This window comes from Pararge aegeria, chromosome 18, assembly GCF_905163445.1.
Source record: "Pararge aegeria chromosome 18, ilParAegt1.1, whole genome shotgun sequence".
In the NCBI taxonomy this organism is placed as follows: domain Eukaryota; kingdom Metazoa; phylum Arthropoda; class Insecta; order Lepidoptera; family Nymphalidae; genus Pararge; species Pararge aegeria.
This window is the reverse complement of record NC_053197.1, coordinates 7260095-7285277: the sequence shown is the minus strand read 5'-3', so window position 1 is coordinate 7285277 and position 25183 is coordinate 7260095. Positions and strand designations below refer to the sequence as shown.

At 35.4% G+C, this 25183-nt stretch overlaps 4 protein-coding genes across 8 annotated transcripts in view; 2 read left to right on the top strand and 2 right to left on the bottom strand.

Annotated features, from left to right (window-relative positions):
* The first annotated feature begins 827 nt into the window (after positions 1-827).
* Positions 828-14052, top strand: LOC120631381 (probable 4-coumarate--CoA ligase 1). The gene is given in 10 exon segments (XM_039900920.1): positions 828-1153; positions 6307-6517; positions 9153-9299; positions 10084-10284; positions 10442-10550; positions 10909-10959; positions 10961-11112; positions 11287-11465; positions 12556-12711; positions 13454-14052. Coding segments are annotated over 10 exon segments (1755 nt in total). The 5' UTR covers positions 828-889; the 3' UTR covers positions 13739-14052.
* A 598-nt stretch (positions 14053-14650) lies between these two features.
* LOC120631382 (serine/threonine-protein phosphatase 4 regulatory subunit 2-like) lies at positions 14651-17254 on the bottom strand. Its single transcript, XM_039900921.1, has one exon. It carries the CDS (start codon positions 17154-17156, stop codon positions 15516-15518), a length of 1641 nt encoding a protein of 546 aa, XP_039756855.1. The 5' UTR covers positions 17157-17254; the 3' UTR covers positions 14651-15515.
* Positions 17255-17765: 511 nt separating this feature from the next.
* Positions 17766-20101, top strand: LOC120631689 (uncharacterized monothiol glutaredoxin ycf64-like). The gene is made up of 2 exons (XM_039901363.1): positions 17766-18139; positions 18595-20101. The coding sequence occupies exons 1-2, from the start codon at positions 17884-17886 to the stop codon at positions 18777-18779; spliced, it is 441 nt and encodes a 146-aa protein (XP_039757297.1). The 5' UTR covers positions 17766-17883; the 3' UTR covers positions 18780-20101.
* Positions 20102-20238: 137 nt separating this feature from the next.
* Positions 20239-25183, bottom strand: part of LOC120631687 (alpha-actinin, sarcomeric) — a 52887-nt gene continuing 47942 nt past the window's right edge. For 3 of the 5 annotated variants that reach the window (XM_039901362.1, XM_039901358.1, XM_039901359.1), the window contains 6 exons: positions 24811-24938; positions 24017-24195; positions 23309-23431; positions 22714-22820; positions 22149-22307; positions 20239-21035 (listed from right to left, as the gene is read on the bottom strand). In XM_039901362.1, coding sequence (XP_039757296.1) covers positions 22149-22307; positions 22714-22820; positions 23309-23431; positions 24017-24195; positions 24811-24938 — 696 coding nt within the window. In that variant the 3' untranslated portion in view covers positions 20239-21035. The other 2 variants (XM_039901361.1, XM_039901360.1) reach the window with 2 other exon arrangements.

Sequence of the window (25183 nt, the reverse complement as noted above, 5' to 3'; positions counted from 1 at the left end):
TGAAATGCTTTAAACCAACCGACTTTATGAAGAAATTGTAAAAAAAAGAATATATGTACTACAATATTGAAGAGTATAATATTATGTATATTTAAATTGTACAGTGATAACGGGTAATGGAATAATTTAATTTATTTGAATAAATAAAAATGGTTGTTGTTATTTTTCTATTCCGAATTATTTTATTTAAATCCTGTCCCATCAAAAATAAGCCAATACAATTAATTATCAAGGCAATTAATTGTAGGCCCTACTATTTAGCCAGACGCTGTCATTCATAAATGTGTTATTACATAAGTTGCGGTGGGAATCGAACGAAATACTTGCTTTTGACTTGTGACTTTTCGACTGAATCAGAAAACTGCATGGAACTAGGTGTATGATTTTGGAGTTTTCAATTCGGCCTTTACCTTGAGAACACGTTAAGCAATCCGTCCTTATTATCATTATCGCTTGATAATAATAGATAACTAAGTTCAGACTGAAATCTCACGAATTATTACTGAAATAAAATAAAGATTAACTAAAAATCCGTTTAAGTAGTTGGTAGTTTTCGAGTTTATTCATTACAAACATACCTACAAGAAATCTCATCTATCCGCTTTCTAATATTGGTATGGAAGCATGGATAATATTAGTAGTAGGAAGTATTTATTGTTGTTGTGTGGTATTATTTTTGTAGAGAGTACGTAGTAGGTACGAGTACATACTTGGGTTTCAGTTTTAGAAATTTTATCTTTTGATAGGATTGCTTGGTAGACTAGGTAGATAGGCGCATGGACCTTGCCCTGTGACGGTTCTACGGCAGCTTGTCTACGCGCCAAAACATTACAGGCGCGGTACAACATTTACGCGCTATCGTTTCGCGGGCAAACATTCCGAACGGAAAATGGCTAATTTAAAAATCCTACGTGGAAATTTAGCGCGGCAAATTTTAAACAATTTATCGCCGCACAAAAAGCAAAAAAAAATTAGGACCTCCCTATCGGTTTCTGTAGTTCGGAATTCAAATCGTGGATTAGCTACTAAAGCAGCTCCAGTTTTAGAACAAAATGTTTTGAGTTCGCCATGGGGTGAAATTACTGTTGGAAAGGAAACATTAGTTGATTACGTTTTTAAAGATATTGAATTGTGGTCAGACGCTCCTTGTGTGGTAAGTAAATATTTTTTTGCATTGATTTAATATGTTACTACTGTTTTTAAATATAAAAATATCTACGCTGTTTTTTTAAGTTGTCCTCTTCAGGAGAGGCAAAGATCATTGACTATACAGCCTATAAAGTCTCTAGTTAATAGGTAAATGGAACAATTAATTTAAAAATAGCTATATTTTTTTAAAGTAATGAAGCAATAATCATGGTACGTGTCTATAAATCCTGTAAATTGCGCTTAAAATAAAAATTATTGTAGTTATTAAAATGTATAAATAACATTACTACCAAAGTTTAATTTGATAAGGTAGATAGGTTTCACCCGTATTTCCAAACCTAAGATCTAGAATTACGGATAGAAAAGGGTTTACAAGATGCTGTAAACTGTATGATTGTTACGGGTACAAAGTTCAGATAAAATCTATAAACACACGGATGAAGTCTCCGGCAATGATAGGAGAATATAAATAGATACTGAAGGTTAAGGCTGCCTAAAGACAGTTGGCACAAGAACTGAAATATTTTTTTTCAGTAAATACTGAATTTGGTTTTATTTTAGTACCTATTAGACTGTGTGGCCTATTTAGGTTATGCAGCCTTGAGCCGGCTATCTGAAGTGGCGTTACAAAATAACCCAGTCCAGCTGTTAGACATTTCTTACGCTGATTTATATACTTAACGAAAATGCTGCTAATTCATTGTTAAATTGTAAAATATTCGTAAGAGCTAATGCTAAGTTACTGTCCCGTCTTCGTCGCCGTAGAATCTGAATTTTGAACCGGTAGTAGAGTCATTGAATTCACCTACCTTGATTCACCTATATTGAATTTTGGGTTTTGAAAATCTACTAACGTTCTAGTAAGCTATATCTACTGGGATGGTTTTTGGGGTCTGAATTTAAAAACTTTACGTAATTACCAACCATTTCTCGTATGAGACATATCCCTGGTTTGACCACCCTAGCGCATGGGTGAGTGCTTTGGTTTTAAAAGTTTCGGATTCGATCCGGGGAAATTTGGCAATTTAGAAATTCAGAATTTTCTCTGGTCTGGTCTGAAGGCTTCCGTCGTGGCTAGTTACCACCCTTCCACAAAACCGTGCCGCTTAGCGATTATGCCATTGCTCATAACATAGCAATTTGCCATCTTAGTCTGTATCATCAGAGATTGCAGTCAACGATAATTTAGAGCGGAATAAAAAAAAACTTCAACTAGGAGTATACTTAGTACGTTGAACGTTGGGACGAGCTACAAGCGTTGTGCAAGGGAGGCACCGGTGCGTTCCTTGGAGATCCCGGAGCCTCCCAATATTATACTGAGGCTGGCTACAGAGGCTGGCTACTTCTCCAGCAGAGAATCAACCATTTCTCGTATGAGACATATCCCTGGTTTGACCACCCTAGCGCATGGGTGAGTGCTTTGGTTTTAAAAGTTTCGGGTTCGATCCGGGGAAATTTGGCAATTTAGAAATTCAGAATTTTCTCTGATCTGGTCTGAAGGCTTCCGTCGTGGCTAGTTACCACCCTTCCACAAAACCGTGCCGCTTAGCGATTATGCCATTGCTCATAACATAGCAATTTGCCATCTTAGTCTGTATCATCAGAGATTGCAGTCAACGATAATTTAGAGCGGAATAAAAAAAAACTTCAACTAGGAGTATACTTAGTACGTTGAACGTTGGGACGAGCTACAAGCGTTGTGCAAGGGAGGCACCGGTGCGTTCCTTGGAGATCCCGGAGCCTCCCAATATTATACTGAGGCTGGCTACAGAGGCTGGCTACTTCTCCAGCAGAGAATCGGGTATCTTTTAAGAAGATTTTTATTATAAAAAAAAAAAAGGAGTATAGTACGTAGCATTACAAACATCTGCAAGGATTCCACATTGTGAATAAACTTGATAAGTACCTACCTACTCACTCAATTAGGTACTCACCTACTATACCTAAGGGCGCATTTACATTAACGCGGTCAATACACAGAAAAGAGAATACTCAATTTAATATGGCTAATTTTGCCCCATAATCATATTTTCAGTTGGTATATTTTCCATTTTAATACATTCGCTAATCTTTTTATGCAAAATATATATTTGATTAAATTTGGTTATGAAGTGTTAATTTTGATTGACGTACTTTGTCATAATATACTGTAAATTGATCAAAAAATAAATTTAATTGATAAATTAATTTGGTTTTGGCCAAAACCAAAACAAGCTAGTATTTTAAATGATTGGCGTGCGTTATAAGAATCTTCTAGATTTCGCTTAGTAATTGACTAGCGGTCCCTCGCGAATTCACCCGCGTATAAGTCAACCTTAAAAGATAGGCATATGCTGTCGCGGACTTTTTTTTTATGAACTTTTAAAGCGAAACAATTTTGTCATACATGATTTTATCGAAACTCAAAACTCAAAAGTAAAAAAAAACTCCAATTTAAAAAAATTTATTTTTTGGGGCTTTGCTCTTATTGGTCTTATCGGGATGATACTACGATAAGTCTTTAGACTTCCTCGATAAATGAACTATCCAACACTGAAATAATTTTTCAAATCGGATCAGAAGTTTCTGAGACGATGATCTCAAGTAAACAATTAACAAACTATTTAGCTTTGTATATTAGTATAAGATAACATTACCTAACGATCAATGAAAATGCTTGCCAAAATATGGCATTCTACTAAGAAATCTGCCTCAACGAGCAATGAAAATTCACTTTAACATTTAATAATATTGGGATTGAGGCAAAGATAAGATGTATACCTAGGAGATTGTGGGACTTCCTAGTTCCTAGAATAATTATACATAGCTTTAAATACATATACAGACTCGTACTTACTGCAGAGATGTACTTTATTACTGATAACTTATCACACTTCATAAAAGAAATACGCTGAAAACGTAGTTAAATAAAATAAATAAATTAATATACTACGACAATACACACATCGCCATCTAGCCCCAAAGTAAGCGTAGCTTGTGTTATGGGTACCTACTAAAATGGCTGTTGAATATTTTTACGAATAATATACAAAAAAAACTTATAATATACAGATAAACACCCAGCCACTGAAAAACATTCATGTTTATCACACAAACATTTCCCAGTTGTGGGAATCGAACCCACGGCCATGGACTTAGAAAGCAGGGTCGCTGCCCACTGCGCCATTCGGCCGTCCAAAATCCTGTATGTACTTGTCAGTGCAAATTTATACCTAGTTTATATAAATTAAGTAGGTATATAAGATGTGGCGTGTGGGGGTGATCAGAATACAATGGTCCTCCTCTTTCCTATGTAGAGGTGTGGACGAATTTGAGCTTCATATCAAGGGATATAAATTCAGTTTTATTTTGACGTTACATAGTATCGACAGTCTCCCGAAAATAACAAATTAAGTATATAATCTGTGGGTAAAACGCTGTATTATGAAAGAAAGAAAGAACAAAAATATTATTTTAGTAAACTTTTTTATTCCACTACAAGTTAGACCTTGACTGCAATCTCACCCTGGTGGTAAATGATGCAGTCTAAAATGGTAGCGGTCTAATCTGTTAGGGAGTATGGTACCTAGTCATATGCGTAATCGGTTTCTACGCGTCATCACACCAGAATTTGTCGGTGGTAACTAGCCTCGGCCGAAGCCTCCCACCAGACCAGACCAGAGAAAATTAAGAAACTCGTTTTTTTTCTAGAAGTAACTAAGTAAAAACTAAGTATTGCGGTCAACGATAATTTAGAGCGGAATAAAAAAAAACGTCAACTAGGAGTATACTTAGTACGTTGAACGTTGGGACGAGCTACAAGCGTTGTGCAAGGGAGGCACCGGTGCGTTTCTTGGAGATCCCGGAGCCTCCCAATATTATACTGAGGCTGGCTACAGAGGCTGGCTACTTCTCCTACAGAGAATCGGGTATCTTTTAAGAAGATTTTTATTATAAATTAAAAAATAAAATAAAAGGAGTAATAAAATATAAGGAAAATAAGTACGTAGCATTACAAACATCTGCTATTTGTTTTCTTTTGCAAAATTATTAACTTACTTTAAGATAGAGTAGAATCATTTGTTTGGCGCGCGATTTATAAAGAAGGAACATAGATATTGTCTATTTTCGTCGTGGTTAATTATTTAATTTTATTACTTGTTTGCAACGATTTTATTTGACATTTGTACATTCGATAGGTAGATATGGTAATTATGTGGTTTTCATTCGATGACAAAAGGCGCGTTTTAATGAACAATGAATCTAATTTGAATCTACGATCAAAAAGGTCGAACGGGGGGAAGGGATCATCAAAAGGGGGCGATGGGCCTCCACTTACTTGATGGGCCATCTGCCTGCTCCATCAATTGTTACTATAAAAAGAAAAATAATATTATCGAAGCGTAATCCAAAAAATTTAAACTTGTTCCATGACTATTTTCGGAGATCAATAATAATGCTTCTTCTTTTGTGATAAAAAGATACGTAGTGACAAACCTATGTTATATAAGACGTGTTTACATTAGAGGTCACATTGGGTCACGGATTAAAAAGGATAATTAACATACACGTGTCAATGTGATTTCAAGTCATTACAATCAGTTAGGGTTGGCAATTTTTATATATAACTTTTGCCCGGGTCTTCGTCCGCATTTAGAAATCCCGTGGGAACCTGTAGCCTATGTTACTCCGAACTTTTAACTCAACGTACCTAGGTATGTTAAAAATGTAACCTATGCCATAAATACATGGTGGTTAGTTGGGGCGTAAACACACTTTCTTATTTATAATATTAGAAAATAATACTTTTCTAGTACATTTTAGTGATACTTTTATTAATGGGTACCAGTAGATTGTTTTTATTAAACTCAATATTGTTAGCTCTCTGCAATTGATTTTGGGATATGGCATCCCATACAGTTTCAACGCGGCATCATTTCGGAACGGTAACAGCACGTGTTTGTCGGTAGGGTGGTAAAGAGCCACGGCCGAAGCCTCTTATCGGACCAACCAAAGACAATTCAGAAATTATAAACTCCCAAATTATATTTTCTGCCAATCGATGAAAAAAAAATTGAAATTGAAATTGCGCTACCCCGGTCGTAAGAAAGGTTGTATTAAAACCATAACCGTTTTGATTTCGGGTAAATTCAGTGATTAAACTTTTTTCCAATACAGACATGTGGTGCGACGGGTCGGTCGTACGATTATGCTATGACCAAAATGATGGTGGAGCGTTGCGCCAACGCTCTCGCGGGGCCCCTGAAGATGGCTCCCGGAGAGAGAATCGGCCTCATTCTTCCAAATATCCCCGAGTTTGTGGTGCTTATACACGGGGCCATGAAAGCGGGGCTAGTGGTTACTTTCGCCAACCCATTATACACTGCAGGTAAGAAAGAAAAAAGAAAGTTCAATTAGCTTCATAAGATGATCTATGCCTTTAGTGTAAGTTTAAAAGTTGGTAACAAATGCCATTTCACATATATATATATATATATATATATATATATATAATTCTGTAACATAAAATTCGTAATGCCAATGTCTGGTGCTGAAGCTATAGTGGCATTAGGTGGTGATAACCTAGGAGAACCGATAGACGTTCAACTTGCTTGCTTGACATCGCAGCTTTTTTAGACCCCTCCCGCTTATAGACGATATAAACTACGTCGCAGTTGGCCGCTCTTTACGACCGGCTCAAGACCATGAAATTTGCTTGTCTGAATCTTAGAATTAGTTTATGTTAAGAGTAATTGTACTACTGGTGCGTTAGTGGTCGTCGAAATCCTATATTTACTGCGTTTAGTCCACCAATCCGCACTGGGCCAGCGTTGTGGACTACGGCCTTAACTCCTTCTCAGTCTGAGAGGACACTTGCGCCCTGTAGTGGGCCGGTAACGGCTTGATATGCTGATGATTACGATGATTTATTTTTATACAACCAAATAGTAAATTGAGTGTACACAATATGTTTAAAATGTACATTAAGTATCATATAATATTAACTTACCTAACATAGGTACATACAATGTATCTACAATGATTCAATGAGAATTTTAAATGGGTATTTATGGCCCATAAATATAAGTACCTAATAATATGGATTGGTGTAGGTGTTGTAAAAATATTATAGTTTACCTATGACAGGGAGGCTGATTCAGTAGGTAGTAGTCCGGGGAAGTACAACTGCCATGCTTCTACCGCCAAGCAGCATTTCTGTGTTCCAGTCTGAAGCGTGCCCGTGTAATTGACACATGAGACTCCGGATGATGGACACGGAGCGGCACTGTGTAGGACGTTTTCCTTGCATGTTTTGCGAATAGTAGCTCTGAATATAGGCAATGGTTTAACACTGACCAACACGTGAGCCATCTGCTTCGTTCATCCATAATAAGTGATAAATATTATTTCCACTTGTGCGCCAGTGCTCTGAGAGTTGATAAAGTTGTGGGAGAAGATAAATTTTTTCCTTTCCCCGGGGCCATAATTGTCTCCTGCCCATGCTTGCCGTGCTGGAGTAGCTAACTTCCCCTGTTCATACTCCGTGCCTACTGTATTTAGTGTGTTGATGTTTATTAGGTACAAAACGTGCAAGTCTCTGTTTTGTCAAGAAAGTAATTACTTTTTTATAGTCTTTTGATAACAAAGAAAGGAAATATGATGTTATTGCAATTGAACAAGTAGCAGGTTATTTATATTTTACAAAAATTTTTTTATACCTACGGTTAAAATTTTATACGTAAGAATTATTCGGAACCCCAAATTTAGTCTCGCAGCACTGCAGTACAGCAGTCTATACCCGGCTTTAAGTTACTGATATTTTACCAACAAAGTAAAAAAAATGAGACAAGATCGCTCACAAATACATAATGGGTTGTCAGCTTAGCCGAAACATTGTACCTAATCCAATATTAGTTTAATGAGAAGTTGTCTGAAGAATTTTTTTTTAACTAATTTTTTATTTAGCATAAATATACACATAGTTTTAACATCTCTACTGAAAAGAAGTTCATTCTTTCTAAGTAAAATAACTAACTATGTGCACGTTATTGGTATAAGGTGTAAGTAAGACTATAGATATATAATATACATCGCAATAAGATATATAACTTCTTAATAGATAACTTATTGACCCAATCCCCATAGTTCCCGTGCCGTGTACTGATAAAATCTGTCTAAGATCTGCGCTTAGTAATAATTAGTTATGTAATAAAATAATAATTAAGTTATCATATATTAGTCATGTTTTATTATTATTTTCATAATATATGCGTTTACTCAATAAAAGTAAGTACTTCTTTATCTTTGGCATATTGTTTTTTTTTTTAAAGTAAGTAGTTTCGGCAGGGCCACTTACACTAACTAGATGGAACTAAATTATTTATGGATAACTACAACACAAATAAATGAAAGATTACATTAAATATATAGTTGTACTCGGCGAATATTTAAATAGAGAATACCCCAGTGGTAACCTGCCTCTGCTCATGGAGTTCTCATAGAAGGGTTTTAGAGCATAGACCTTAAGCCATAGCATTAAGAACCGATGTTTTCTTTTAATTTTTTTTTATGTTTTTCATTTTCATAAAGAAATAATTAGATATTTGCTAGTAGGTACGCATGAAAAAACAGGGCCAGTAAGTTGATATGTCAAAATCAATATAAATAGCTTTTTCACTAAGATCTATTTCAATTGAAAGAGTGCTTAGTTATTATACGTGATCGCGAGCTAAAAGAGCATCAAGACTTGCACTCGCGCCCGAAACTCGAACTAAGACACAGGACTTGTGAAATAACAAATTTCTGCACTTGGCATCAACTATTGCTAACATCTTTAATTAAAGATATATATATAGATGGCTATAGCGTTGCGTATTAGAGACTTTAACCGCAAATAAGCAATGAAATCTCTCATTGGACAAAAACCTGTATGTAAGAACACATATATTAATAACTTGTACCTAACTTTTTTTATAATGACAAGTAGTACATTTTAATTTAACATTACATTAATTTGTTTGCAGATGAGGTGAGTCGTCAATTCAAAGACTGCAATGTGAAAGCGATTGCTACCATCGAGATGTTCATGCCGGTAGCGATGGAAGTGAGCAAGTCGCTCAAGGATTATAAAGGCACTATATGGGTCGGAGGAGAGGACGACAAGGCCAAAGGTAAACTCAATAGTTAACGTTTTATCTCTTCGAAATAATAAAAATGCATGTCATCATCGTGATTCATTCCCAACTATAATATACATATACATCGAAATAATCCTTCAGAGGCACATTAGACTTACATTATTTACTGTCTCTTAGACTTATCTGAGAAACCGAAACTCTAATAGTTTTTGAGTAAACCATTGCGATAGTTTTTACTTTAAAAAATCAGATGTAGCCCTAACATCACATGCAAAAGTAAAATAAAGTGACTTTTGTTAATTCATTAGGCAAGTGTCGCGTACTCTGCACATGAAGGTCTTTTATCTTCAATAGGGTTGTCATAAGTAAATACTTAGAATTTTTACAGGGCGATTCCTTATGAAATATACTTATGCACCTTTCAACAGTATTTCGTAATTCCGTTACACGTTGTATAATTAATGCTCTATTATAGGGATCGACCTTTTTTTCACAAAAGTTACCTAGGATAAATAATTGGCAACCCTAAATATTTAACTTTTCATCTTTCGGTCACACTGGAACATGGATGTGTGTGCGTGTGAACGCGTTGTCAATACATTTTAAATATAATCTAGGAAAGATAATCTTTATCCGTTGCCGTATTAATCTGTGACCCCAATTGATCTTAAACATTCACACGTCTGATGATAGGGTTATTACCACCGCATATTAATTTAATGAAAATAACCCCCATGATAAGCACCCCATCGGTATAAGTGACCCCTACATAGCTTTGTAAGTAGGATATCTCAAGGGCATTCTGAATCTTTTCAAGGTGTTTTTGGCCTACGATCCCTACTAATGGCCGACCACAAAGCTGATCTGCCTACATTGAACTGTGATGATGTCTGTCTGATACCTTACTCAAGCGGTACTACGGGCATGCCCAAAGGAGTAATGTTAACTCATAAGAATTTAGTTTCCAATTTGAAGCAAGTACAAGCGCCTAAGATGATGAAGTATGAAGGTGAAAAGGGTGAGTCTGTCTTTTTAATTCGTCAATAATTCGTATAACTTATGATTATAAGTATTATTAAAGTCGTATGTAGGTAATATAGTTATGTTTGTAACTGATTTTCAATCGAAATTTGAAAAAATCTTTTATTTTTATTGAATATCTTTTATTTTTCCAGGGAAAGGAGACGTAGTTCTGACAGTTCCCCCGTTTTTCCACATCTACGGTTTTAATGGAATTATGAACTATAACCTCGTGTTAGGATACCACATTGTTTCGATACCAAAGTAAGATGTTTCGTTTCGACTTACGTGTTGTATTTTTATCTACGACAGAGGTTGTGACCTGTGTTGTGAACGACATAGAATGAATTGCGACATGGTTTTCAAGACCAGGTCAATAGGTACACGATATTGTTTTACAAAAGCTAATCCATTAATGTTATTCTGAGCCTATTAACGTCCAACTGCTGGGTACTAGCTACCTCTGACCTCTCTCGCGGGAGAGTTTAGACCCTTCATAAATTTCCTAACTTTAGGCTGGTACTAAGAATTTTTGGACAAAATATTTGTAATAACTACATTTTTAGACCGACCCAATATAACCCAGAAATTTACTTACGAATTCTCTGTTTCTACGTTTTAGATTCACGCCGGATGATTACATCAACTGCTTGGTGGAGTATGAACCCACAACTGGCTTTCATGGCCACACATCCGTTGGTAAAGAAGGAGCATCTGCAATCAGTACAGACCATCATGGTGGGCGCCGCTCCCACAACTGATAGCATGTTGGAGAAGTTTTTGCTAAAGTGCGAAAAGACCAAAGACCAGATTAAGCTGCTTCAAGGTAAGCATTGTTTTGTGTCTTTCGGTACATAATACTAAATAGGTTTCTTTTGGTTTATTGAGTTCAAGGTGAAATCAAATTTTAGTTCACTGTGAATAAGAAATGAGACTGTATGGAGATATGCTAACGATAACTTAGATTTCGACTTCAAATCCTCATTAAAATCTATTGCAGGTTACGGTATGACGGAAAGCTCTCCCGTAACTCTAATGACACCATATGTCTACCCATACGGAAAAGTGGGATCCGTGGGACAGTTGGTACCATCGACACAGGCGAGAATAGTGTCGCTAACGAAAGGTGAAGCCCTGGGTCCTCATCAATCTGGAGAGCTTTTATTGAGAGGACCTCAGGTAAGAAGCATGTTTTTTTGCTATACGTGTAAAACGTTAAGTTCTCAACAATGTTTACTCTCGTATTCACTGGGGAACAAATGTCCCATGATACATGCTGCTAGGGATGTCTGGCAAAGTCGAGCAATCGCACAAAATGTCTGGCAACTTTCCTTCTCGCCGTGTCGTCATAGGACAAGTAATAGATATGTCGAGATGTTCATGCCGGTAGCGATGGAAGTGAGCAAGTCGCTCAAGGATTATAAGGGCACTATATGGGTCGGAGGAGAGGACGACAAGGCCAAAGGTAAACTCGATAGTTAACGTTTAATCTCTTCCAAATAATAAAAATGCATGTCATCAACGTGATTCATTCCCAACATATACCGAAATAATCCTTGAGAGGCACATTAGACTTACATTATTTATTGTCTCTTAGACTTATCTGAGAAACCGAAACTCTAATAGTTTTTGAGTAAACCATTGCTATACATCTGATTTTTTATTTACTTTAAAAATCAGATGTAGCCCTAACATCACATGCAAAAGTAAAATAAAGTGACTTTTGTTAATGAGAGATATGTGCAGTGTTGAGCAACAATGTGGACGAAAAAAGCATTTCTAGATCACTGAATAATCTTTCTTTTTATAGCAAGTAGGTACATTTAACTTACTACCATTTTTTTTCTTTTTGATATGGATTATGAATTTATATAAGCCGCAGCTGACATGGATAAGTTGACTGAATGGATAATGCGGAAGAAAGAGGTTGCCATACAAGATGTCGTTCGATGTCGGGTGTACATAATGGAGACCGCGTTGGTAAACCGACTGCTCTAGCAACATTTGTCTCGGGACATTTCCCTTCGAATATCTAAATGTCATTTCAATAGCAATTTGAGACTTAGAACTTATAACTTGAAAATCATTTTACACCCATTAAACTTAATTAAAATAGTTTAGTTATTAAAAGACTTCACCATATTCGCATATGTACTACTGAAACATTTTATTTAATTGAGTAAGCGTTATTTTAAAGAGCAGAGTTTATTGCATTGCCTTATTTTTGATATATATTATAAGATATAAGATATGCTTTCAAATATTGCAGGTCATGAAGGGCTATTGGAACAACGAGGAAGCTACGAAAGAAACAGTAGATAGCGAAGGCTGGTTGCATACAGGAGATGTGGCCTACTATGATGAAGAACATTATTTCTACATCGTTGACCGCACTAAGGAGCTTATCAAGGTCAAGGGTAACCAGGTGCGATCATTGGGAGCCAATTAATAACCTAGTACTTAGATGTATAGCGTGAATATGAATCTTGTCTTTACACATGAAATGCTTTAGAATTATACCTATACACCCAGTTTCCGTCAACGATTTCGGCCATGGTGGTCAATCTCCGAGATCTTCCAACTTCGCGGGAGAAATTAAATATTGTGCAAAAGTGTGAACTCTCCGTTTCTTCACTGTCTTAGTCCGATTGGACGGCAGAACGCGCTCTACGAGGCACGAGGGTGAATCACAGCAAATTTCTAAAGTCCGGGCTACAACTAAAAATGATAGAATATTCGCCCCACCCTTGGATGCGCACTCAGTAGCCTGTACAAGATTTGTTCGCTCGCAATCGAGGAGTCGTTTTCGAGCATTAAACTCTGTATCCTCAAAGTATAATGGATCTAACGATACTCATTTTAGAGTCGAAAATCATGTACCTCTTAATTTCGTTTTACAAACGTTCTGTCAAAAGCTCGACCTAAAGAATTATTTGCAAACAAATAATTGTATTCCGGAATAGATTTCATTTTCGAAAATTAGTACTAAGTATCTTGTTTTGGCGTAGTTCGTTCACACGTTTACATAGATTTCAAAATGATTTCAAGTTGTAATGATTATTGTTTTACATTATTATATCTATAGCCTTTAGGAGTAAGAATACGATTTCAGTTTATAGATCCCTTTGTCCAAAGGCTAGATAATAATAAGATATGGTCATTTTCAGGTATCACCAACAGAAATCGAAAGCGTGATAATGGAGAAACCCGAAGTTGCAGATGTCGCTGTGGTGGGCATGCCTCACTCACTTGCGGGAGAGGTCCCGAAAGCCTTTGTCGTTCTGAAGCCGAACCAGAAGCTAACAGAGAAGCAAGTGTACGACATAGTCGCTCAGAAACTGACTAAATACAAACATCTTGAAGGCGGAGTAGCTTTCGTAGACTCGATACCTCGCAACGTGGCGGGAAAAATCCTGCGCAATGAACTAAAAGTATTAGGCGGAAAACATTAATTTTGTTTTGAGGAAAATTATCTTTATTAGATAGCATAATAATTTGTAAATAGTTACCCCAACTGCGATTTAAACGATAGTGAATAATTAACTATTATGTTTTGGCTGTAATAAAATAAGTTGTCCTTCGAATATAATAAAATAACATTTCCCCGCGACTTCGTACTAGTACAACTTCTGATCAGTAATTTTTTCAAATACCTAAACAATTTCATCTACACTAAACGCACCAATCGCATAGCCCGCCCTACTCAGTATTTCGTTTGCTCAGGTCTTAAGGGTTAAATAGCCAATTACCTTCCTCAAGAATTGGGCTGTTAAATACAAAAAAGATTTTCCATATCTTATTATTGCGTTCAAACACAAAAAATCATACTCTTCCGCTTTATTTTATAAGTATCAAAGATACTTGCATCTAGTTTAATTAACCCTAAAGAATAGTACAAAATAATAATAAGTTGCTTGTTATAATCGTTATATAATATTTGGTTGTTACATTGCAGTATTGTTTAAACACATACTTAAGTTACCATTATTAAGTTCTACAAGGTGTTGGTACCTAAATACATTCTTGAATTGATTCAACAAAAGGATCTGTGTGTAAAATGATAATGTATTCTATAATATTAATACTGGCAAGTAAACAATAGTGTTTAGACTGATAATCTAGTAATCTAGCTAATAGATATTAACTGTATATAATATTATAGGTCCTACCTATTCAGGTGTGTGTTCTTATAAAATTCTAGTACTTTAAGATAAATATTATTGTGTTATACTGATTTCTCGAATTATGTAGAACATTTTTTAAATGGTTTATAAATTAAAATATACTTTTAAAACTTGGAGACGATATTTTTATTTTATAAACCTCTAGAGGAAGGGAAAACTTGAGAAGGAAAATAACTCTTATATCATACCAATAATTATAATTTCAAAGTATCGATTCTTCATTGACATCTGTTTATATAATATGAAAAAATATGGAGTTGTCTTAATTTAGATAACTTCTTTATTAAAATTAATACATACTTAAATTTTTAATTAGCACATAATTTTTTTTTTAAATGCCCCGTTGATCTAGTGGTTAGCATGACCACTAATCACGAGGGTTTAAGTGTACTGAGTTTATTCCCAGGTGGGCCAAAAATTGTAAGGTATTGTTTTTTGTTGGATGGGATGTAAAAAAAAAACTGTACCAAAACAAGACTCAAAGTGAGAAACTAGCAGATGACACCCCTGGAGTGATGTTTTTGCCTTATGGGGAAAATGCCTAAAAAATACCATTTCCCCCAATCACACACAGTTTGCATATACAGCTAGAGATAGAGGTATACAACAATATTACTAGCATAGCAATGTCTAGAAATCATGATTAATCCGTTATAAATAAACAGTTTTAAATTTTTTTATGAAAAATAAGGCTTGCAGCTCAAAACTTTCATTTCCAATGGAATACAAATGGGGTCTAGGCCAGGGCACAGTTGCCAAAATATGTAATGAAAGAAAATACATCATTGGAATTGGTTTAGATTTTTAATATTGTCAACAGTAAAACCAAACATATTCTAAAAACGCTTACCTTTGTGAAAACTGAACCTGTATGCTTGAGAAGGGACAATCACATACAACCTAATAAGTTGTAGTCCTCAAAAAATTAAGTTGTCAAAATGTATTTAATAAATCTTAATATAATAAGAGATGCTTACCTATAAAATGAAAATTATTCTACAATCTACACAGTCAGTCAAAAAAATTGTCATTAAAAATACTTTTCTTAAGCTTCTACATTTTCAACTGTTAGTGCTTCTTGAGTTGAGTTTTCTTTTGTTAGGTTATCTTCTGTTGAGTTCTCTTCTGTTGAGTTTTCCTCTGTTGAGTTCTTTTCTTTTGATTTATCTTCTGTTAAGTTCAGTTCTGTTGAGTTCTCTTGTGTGGAGGGCTCTTCTATTGTGGTGTCTTCTGTTGTGTTCTCTTCTGCAGAGTTCCCTTCTATTGAGGTTTCCTCACTTGTTTTTTTCTGTATAACTTCATTCACACATTCTTTTTTTTCTGTTTCTTGTATTTGAATTTCTTCAGTTTTGTGTTCTATAGGAATCTGCTGCAGTGCAGGCTGAACATCTGATATTGAATAATTATCACACTGTATTTTAACAGGAGATGGTGGAGCTTCTTCAACAATTGGTGGAGATTCCTCTTGTAGTTGAGTTTCTGCACATTCCAGGGTTTCTAATGGTATTTTCTCCATTACTGGTTCCTCTTGAACATCTACATGATCAACTTTAGGTGAGTTACTGTTGCCATCTGTATTATCACTGGATGAAGAGCTTTCCTCACTTGATGAGACTTCTAGTATATGCTTAGACTCAACTTCTTCTTTGCTATTTGAATCTGAACTACTCTCATCTGTTGAGACATGACTTTCAACAGTCACTGCAACAGTTTCAACATTTTGATTCTTTATGTCTTCTTCTAAGGTTTCTGACTTTAATTGTTCTCTGAGCTTTAGCTCTGTCATCTCAGCATCATCCACCTGTATTTCTGGGATGACCATTGATTGAATTGGTTCCTCGCACTTCATTTCTACATCAGTTTTTACCTCAGGCTCTTCGGCTATTTGAGTGCTATTATTATTCTTTACATCCTCACTGCTTGTTGATGCAACAGCTGTTAAAGATATTTCCTTACTTCTCTGAATAGGATCATCAGGGCTGTCATTTACATTCAACTCTGGAGGTGTCACTGATTCATATTGAAGAGAAACTTTGCTTTGTGATTCCATAGAGCTTTCCTTAGAATTTAGTCGTGCTTCTAAATCATCTACAGAAATGTGTGCATCTGACGAGCTGGGCTGTGGTTCAGAGTTCAAACGTGAGTCGGCACTGTCTTTCCATGACATATCTTCCATTTCAACATCAACATTGTACTCAGAATTATTATCGGAGCCGTTCACGATTGGTTCCATTGGCTCACCATTTTCAGGTTCAGGATGACGTTGGTGACCTGGTTCTCTAGTACTTACAACTAATATATTCTTCTCTATAGCCCTCATAAACTTATCTATACGATTATATTGCTTCCGTGGAAAGGTGAGCAACTCACAGATTCTTTGTACAGTAAATGGGGCTGAATTGAAAGATTCAAGTTTTTCAATCAAGCTATTCTTCATTATATCATAGTTGAAAGGGTCCACGTTGGGGTAAGGTGGGATTTCAATACCTGGATTAGTTTCGTAAAAGTCTGTTATGACGTTCAGAAGCTTTTCCTTAAACAAACTCTTCACAATGGACCACTGATACACGGGGTCACCGGTGCGCGCTACATACGCCAAGTAGTCGTTGAGTTCTTGTGGTATCGTTTTTGGCTTACGCTTTGAAAACTCCTCTAGAAAATGGAACACTTCCTCGGCATTTTCCATTTTAAACAATTTATGCTAGTCTAGTAAAAGCAATTAATAAATATTTGATATTGTTCAATTACTGTTAGCGTTTGCGACTGTAACCAAAGACAACGACAATGGTGAATGACATTTGTATTTTGATTTAAGAGTTAAAAAATGAAATAGGTACCTATGCATTTTTTCCAAAGAGGATATAGACATAACACACCATATCATCTGCATTATCCATTCATTTCATTTTATACCCATTACCGGCACACTACAGGGTATGAGGAAGGTAAATGCCGTAATCCACCACGCTGGCCAAGTACTTATTCAGGCATGTCTAAGCTATTATTTATTATTTTGAGTACACTTAGTACCTTTAGTCGACATCATTTTAGAAATTATAATTAATGTTTTATGCTTAAACTATTAGTATAAGTATTATGTGCTACCCAGGTCGAGCTCTATCCGTTTGGAAAATTTCATCCAATTCCATCCAGTAATTTATTAGTACGCAAATAGCATAACTTTTAACATCATGTTTTATTTACGGATAATATTTTTGGTTATGGATCTGTGGCTAATATTTAGCAGCTGTGGCAGTCGCTTAAGATTAAGATGACACTATTATTGACATTTGCATCTTGACAGTGGAGGTGGAAAAAATTTCACAATTTAATTTTTCATAACTTCTAATTGGTACCTTTTAAAATTTAAACGTTCTTACTTCTTCGTTTATTATTTTACCAAATACTTTACAATGAATTCAATACTAAGGAGAAACGTTTTACCACTTTGTAACAACTCATTCAAGTTAACTTTACGTTTACTCGCGGATGCTCCAATAAATAATAAAATAGATAAAATAGTAAAAAATAACAAAGTAGTTGTATTTATGAAAGGTGTTCCCGATGCTCCAAGATGTGGGTTCAGCAATGCGGTAGTTCAAATTATGAGAATGCATGCTGTACCCTATGACAGTCACGATGTTTTGGCCGACGAGAATCTCCGACAAGGTTAGTGGTAATGTTTACTTTTCCACATAATTACGCGATTCAGTGTAATTTATTATTAATAAACTGCCTCGTTGATCTAGTGGTTGGTATTGGGTTTTTCAAAAAAAATCTAAATCTAGGGATAAGATATCTGTACTCGGCCATGGTTTGGAAAAGACTTCCAGCCTAGCAGCATCTATTGGAAACTTATAACTTAATCTGAAGATTAGCCTAGAAAGTTCTGCTGATTAGTGTACAACAAAATAAATGAGAACTGTAGATAGACATCACAATAGATAAACTGCTCTTGATGTGACATCAGTTGCTTGTAGCTCTGAATCGTAGAAATAAGCATTGAATAATATAATTCATTGTTAGATCCACTTTGTGTTGTATTAAAATTAAGGGACAATTAATATATACCAGTATAATTAGTAATTAGTATTACTTAAGTCTGTATTTTTAATTTTTTTCAGGTATCAAAGAATACTCAAACTGGCCAACAATCCCGCAAGTTTTCATAAATGGTGAATTTGTTGGAGGATGCGACATTATGCTTCAGATGCATCAATCTGGAGAACTAGTAGAGGAGTTGAAGAAAGTCGGAATAAAAAGTGCTTTATTAACAGCAGACGAGGCCAAAAAAGAGAGTAGCAAGTAACAAGCTGTCATTTTAAAACTTTTGTTTCATGTAGGTACACTGTACAATTTAACTAGTAAATATAGAAAAAATTATATAGGCCTTGAATCAGACAAGACATGTGTAATAAACTTAAACTCTCTTTGCTTTAGTGCTTTAATAACTAATGTTTTGAGAAACAGAGCTGCAATTTAGGAATATTTGTTAAATTAATTGACCTAAACTTCAAAAGCTGTCTCAAACAGCAAGCTCATATATTTTTTCCTAAATCAGTTATGACTTTTCTATCAATAGATTCAATGAAACTTTACAAGATAGCAGTTTTAGGAAATTTCAATTCTCATTTCAATGGTGTAGGTTAATGTGGCACTAAAGACTTTATTAGGCTTTCAAACAGGCTGAAGACCGAATCAGTAGTATATCCTTTTGGTGAATTCAATTCACATATGATTAGAGTATGTTCACTGTGGAAATTTAAGATTTTGTTGTTCCATTGTATTAGTCAATGTTTTACTTGATTGCGGCAATGAAACGCCAATTACTCTTTGACTTTTAGAGGTTGAGATATGATAATTCTTATGAACACACCCTTAGCTTAATCTGTTTTGTGTTGTGATTGTTAATATATTTTTCTAGTGTGAAGTTGTTGCACAATATATGTATTACTCTATAATAATATATTATTGAAGAGAATGGGTAATGCAATCTAATTATTTTGTAATGATTGACAGAAAAGTAAAGCCGTAACTTAATTGCTAAACTATTACTAACAGTATTTAACACGAGAAAGAAATACCTAAGGATCCTAATAAAGAAATATTAGTTTACTCAAGGTTTCTCTTTACGGATAAGAACCAGAAAACTAGGAATGATATGATGATTGATGTTAAACTAAAGAATCCGAAAGAAAAGGGTTGATTTTACATTATAAAACAATTATTTTTTTGTGTCGTTATCCACAGCAATCTGACATAATAAACAAAATTTATATTTTATTATTTCCAATAACATTCAAATCTTACAAGTTAGAAATATGTGAATTACAACCTTGTTGAATTTGATGGCATATTCGTATCAGGATAATGTAGTTAATTTCAACAAAATTGCACTACCTATTCAGATCACTGATAGTAATACTACTACTATATATTAGTATTGAATTGAATACCAGCTCCAATAGTAATTGTTGTCAATACTTTTTAAGTATATTCAATGTTGTCATTAAATAAAAAACTATAAATGTTTATGTAGGTGTATGTATTGTAAATTATTATGCACCAATTTGTTTAATGGGTGCCATACTGTATACTCTTTGATGATAAATAAAAGAAATTTTTGTTTAAGAGCTCTTTATTAAATTAGCTGTACATTCGAGTTAGTATACTTTTTGGGCACATAATTCATTCTTAATCTACATACCACTGCTCCCTCAATATAAATGGTTGGATTAACAACACAGTCATTATTAAAAGACAAAAAATATGGCAGATCATTTATTTAGAGTACTCAAACCAAAATACTCTCACAAACGATTATCATAAAAAATGATATTCAAATAAATAAATAGATGCAGGCAAGTTATGGCGATCTATGATAAATAAATAATTTGTGTGACACTTCCCTGCAACTTTTATTAAATTTTATAATCACTTACATAATGTTAAAACCTACCAACAAAGTATGATAAATTACTAGTGGCAGTCATTAAAAAAAAGTCAAACTAATATAAATAATGTTCGCTTATAAATAAATAAAATATAACAAAAACATTCTTACAATGTGAATGAGTCTCATTTTGGTGTCACACATTAGTCAAGCCTAACATTAGCACCACTTTAACTTACAAATAATTGTTTTGTGACTTTCCTGATAATTTTCATACAAAAGATAAAAATACCTAACACTAATATATAAATAGTATAGTTAAAATACAGATATTCCTTCTGATTTGAGCCAAAAGTAAGTAATAGGGAGAAGAACTTCATGGTAGGAAAGTTAATGGCATTTTTGGTTTTAACATTGCACATTTTTTTAATACAGAACGGTTATAAACTAAATTGTTTTCTACAAAAATTATTTGCTTTAAATTTGACCTATTTAGGGCGATATATGAGGAGGCCAAATTAAGGGAAATAATTTTTGTTTTGTAGCATCGATGCTGCTTCGCCGGTCAGGTTCTCTAAGAGTTCTGGGCGACTCAGCTAAGATCTTCTGTCGTCAGATGTATCCCTCTCCAATAGGGATTTTTCAGGCAATTTTTGCTGATAAGACCTGTATCTGAAGCAATATGACAAAACATTATAATATTAATGGTCATATTTATTAATAAATTAAATTAGTGATTGCCCATGTTCTTAGTCTGCTTTATTCCTATGAAAAAAAGGAGTCTATCATATTACTTTCCGTCCTTTCAACTAACTGCAATAAATCAAGTTGATTGGTTTCTTAGTTATGGGATGAAGAAAGAAGAAACAAACAAACACACATTTCATCATTTATGAAATTAGTTGGGATTCATTAATGCTATAATAAACAATTTCTTGCAACTACTTTGCTAAAGCAATACCTACACACTTCACAACAATAAGTATGTCAGAACAATATACTCCTTGGAGAGATGCCAAATTCAAAATAAGAAAGCTAGAAATAAATTATATTTCTACAAGTATTCAAACTGTAGCTCAATTGGGCAAAGTTCAACAAATCTCGAAGTACATGACATATGTACTTAATGTATGTTAACTTTAATATTATACATATCTATACTTCTATGAGTATTAATGTGAGTTAAATAAGTGGTACTGCAACATCAGTAGGCTGTAGTATCAAGTGGCTGTTTGAATGACTTAATCCCGAAAATTTATAATATTATTAAATTTTCAAGATTAAGAGTGTTCAAATACGTACATATAAGAATACAGTTGTCACCACAGCTCTTTCCGTGGATGTCGTACGAGGCGACTAAGAGATATATATGAGAATGGAAAACTGGCCGCAGCATCCTCCATCATACTACTACCATGCACTGTGTTAAAGAACCCATCTGCCCAGCGTGGTGATCATGGGCAAACCTTACCTACTTAAATTTGTGTATAATGGCATTTCATTTTCAATGCATTTATGAATGTCCATCGAATATTTATTCATGTCTTTCTTTCGGCTATCCGCACATAGTTAACTTTATTTACAACAAATATTGACAATATTTTTTAACCCATAAGTATATCGCCCTCTCTTAACTCGTCGGATCTTAATATCCAATTCTTTAAAACTTACAGTCAATAATAGTCAATATTATCTTTAATATGAGTGTCAATATGCAGAATATTGACATTTCTGTGGGCAGCTATTAATTGTATGCGATCGAAAGGTAGAAAGTTGGAGTTTTACCTAGAGATCGGTCTCGCCGTAAAGCGCAGTGGAGAAGGCCATGTAGTCAAGTGCGTGCGGAGGCGCGTTAGGTCCACGGTAGGGTGGCATGCGCGCTACGCAGTACTCGGCCTGGTCAGGTGGCAGCTCGCGTCTCAATTCATCTGCTGTTATATACGGCTGGAAACAAAGAACCATTGTTATATCTGGGTTCCTACTCTTCTTTATACGCTTAAGGCACTTTTTGGGTGAACAACAATCGTGGAATCGTCACCCAACGCTTTCCGTGAGCTATATGTGTACAAGTGCATTTCAACAATGCTGCTAAGCGGCAGAAGTAAGTCTGGTGGTATATTTTCTTCAGGATTGACTGACGTTTTAAAGTATACCATCTTGGCCTTGAGAATTTAGTCAAAAAATAGATTTATTTCGTGAGGTGAGCCAAAGAAATGATTTATAAGTCACGTTGCGTTGAAAGTGGGCGTAGAATTCACCGTGTCACGAATAACGATGCTTGTATTTCGGAATATTTATTGCACTGTTTTGGCTTTTGTAACCAAAGTTTAAGTAATAAGCTTAAAGATACCTTATCACCAGCCAAAATCCTAAAGCTGTCGATGACCTGTTCAGCGGTGTCAGTGTCTGTAGATTCCCTTGTCATGAAGTCTAGGAACGAATCGAACGATACGTAGCCTGAAGAAAGAAAGATTAATTAACAAAATGAATATAATATTAAATCTACGGCCTACGGGTGAGATGGACTCTTAAAATTCTGTAAGATGTCTGTAGAATCTATCTGCCGAAAGTCGGATTTCATTTCTACTTAGGTATAGCAATGATGCCGAAGTCGAAAATTAGTTGATGACGTTGTTTTTTCCTACGCACGTCGCGTTATATCGGCAACCTCGCAACGGTAAACGCAGGGTTGGTCCACCCCCAACCAGGTTGACCGACGACATCAAGAGAGTTGCGCGGAGCCGCTGGATACAAGCTGGATACAGAATCGTGGAGTTTGGAACACTCTACAAAAGATCTATGTCCAGCAGTGGACGTCAATCGTTTGATTTGATGATGATGATGACGTCCCGTTGGTCTTAATTTAACCGCATTGCCCCAAAAAAGGTAGATACCTAATGAGGAGGAAAGAAATATGTTAGAAAAATAAACAAGCTGAAAGTTACCAGTATTGTTGGGGTCGACGACAGCAAGGATGCGCTGGAAGTCGAGTTCGCCTTGCCGATCTTTGCCGATGCTGTAGCCTAGCGATACTAGGCACGACTTCAGCTCTTCAGGTGCCAGGCGACCTGGGACAAAGATTCAATTATTTGTAAAGTTGTTGAATTAATGCGGTCTTGTTCCAATTTTGGATTCGACCGATTAATCTGCTTGATCGAAGCCCAAGAAAATTTGGATGCATATTCTTCATAGGACTATAAAATATAACAGCTCGGATCTGACATTTCTAGGCGATTTGACTGCTTTATAAGATGAAGTAACGGCCTGTGGTGCGCTTCTTGAATAAATCATTAAACTAGGCATAACGGGTTTAAAACTTCAGTTGTTTCGGGAAAGTTAAACGTTTTGAAAAAGGACATTTTTTGGAACGTAGCTTTAGTTTTAATTTTACGAGGTTATCGCCATCTTCTCACTACCGTGTAATTCTCATGTACGCATCAAAAGTGCCACCTATGGGCCTAAGATATTTTTGACTTGGACTTTGAACAGAACAGACTGAACTTAGAATTGTAATAAACATTGATATTTCTAGGTATCGGAGAATTGGAAGTAAAATGTTAAGAATGCTGAACGTAATTTTACTTCGGGGTAGAAAACTTTAGTGGCTTGTGGTTGGATAGTTTGATATGGATGGATGGCTAAAATTTAATTACCGGTGCGATTCTTGTCGAAGTGGTTGAAGGAGGCGCGGAACTCCGTGAGCTGTTCCTGCGTGATGCCCTTGGAGTCGCGTGTGAGGATCTGGTTCTCCACCTCGTTGATGGTGCGGTTGATGGACGTGAGCAACTGTTCCCAGCCCACGCGCAGCGTCTCCATTGTGTATTGTGAATATCTGGTGAACATTTCGATTAAGTTATTCGATTGTCAGAGAAACCCCAAGAATCTGCATTGACTTTTAATACACATCCTTAGTATATCTAATTTTTGAGGAAGAATTTTATACAAGGTCAGTAATCGAACACAACCAGTTAAAATCCTCATAAACGTAAGAAATAATGGAGGTATTTGAAGGCGTCTCCATTGTGAGTATCTAGTGAACATTTAGATTTAGTATTTCAATTGACTGAGAAAATCGTTAGAGTCTGTGCATTTGGCACAAAAACACTTCCTTAGTATATATGATTTTTGATGAAGAATTTTATCCAGTGGTCGAACATCAGTTAAAATCCTCATGAACATAAGAAAGACTGGAGGTAAGAGACCACGTATTCGAAAGCGTCTTCATAGTGTTTTGTGATTATCTGGTGAACATTTCAATTTTGTTATTCAATTGACTTGATCGTATATCGTATTTGACATCAAAATCCTTAGTTTATAATTTTTTTTAAGGTAAAATCGATACAATGCCTGTCAGATAAAATCCTAATAAGCACTGGAAAGACTGGAGGTAGGTGACCACGTATTTTAAGGAACAATATTTGATACTATAGCTGTATGGAGCACTAACCTGTTTTCGAAGATCATGCCTTCTTGTACGGCTTGGTGGATACGCTCAAGCTCTTCGATATGTGGCTTGTATGCATACACGCCCGCCTCGTATTCCTTAAGCCTGTGTAGTTGGTCCTCCAGTGAGCCCTGCAAGTGCCATTAACCATTTTAATGTTAGATGCCTGGATTGGAATACAATTATCCTACTATCCTACTATCTTTAGTATTCTTATAAATCTGAAAGTGTGGATGTTTGTTACTCAATCACGCAAAAACGGCTAAACGGATTGAGATGAAATTTAACATGCATTTAGCCTCTGACATGGAAACGAACATACTTTTTATACCGATTCCTTAAGCAGTTCCCGATGGAATTTATTTAAATTGTTTAC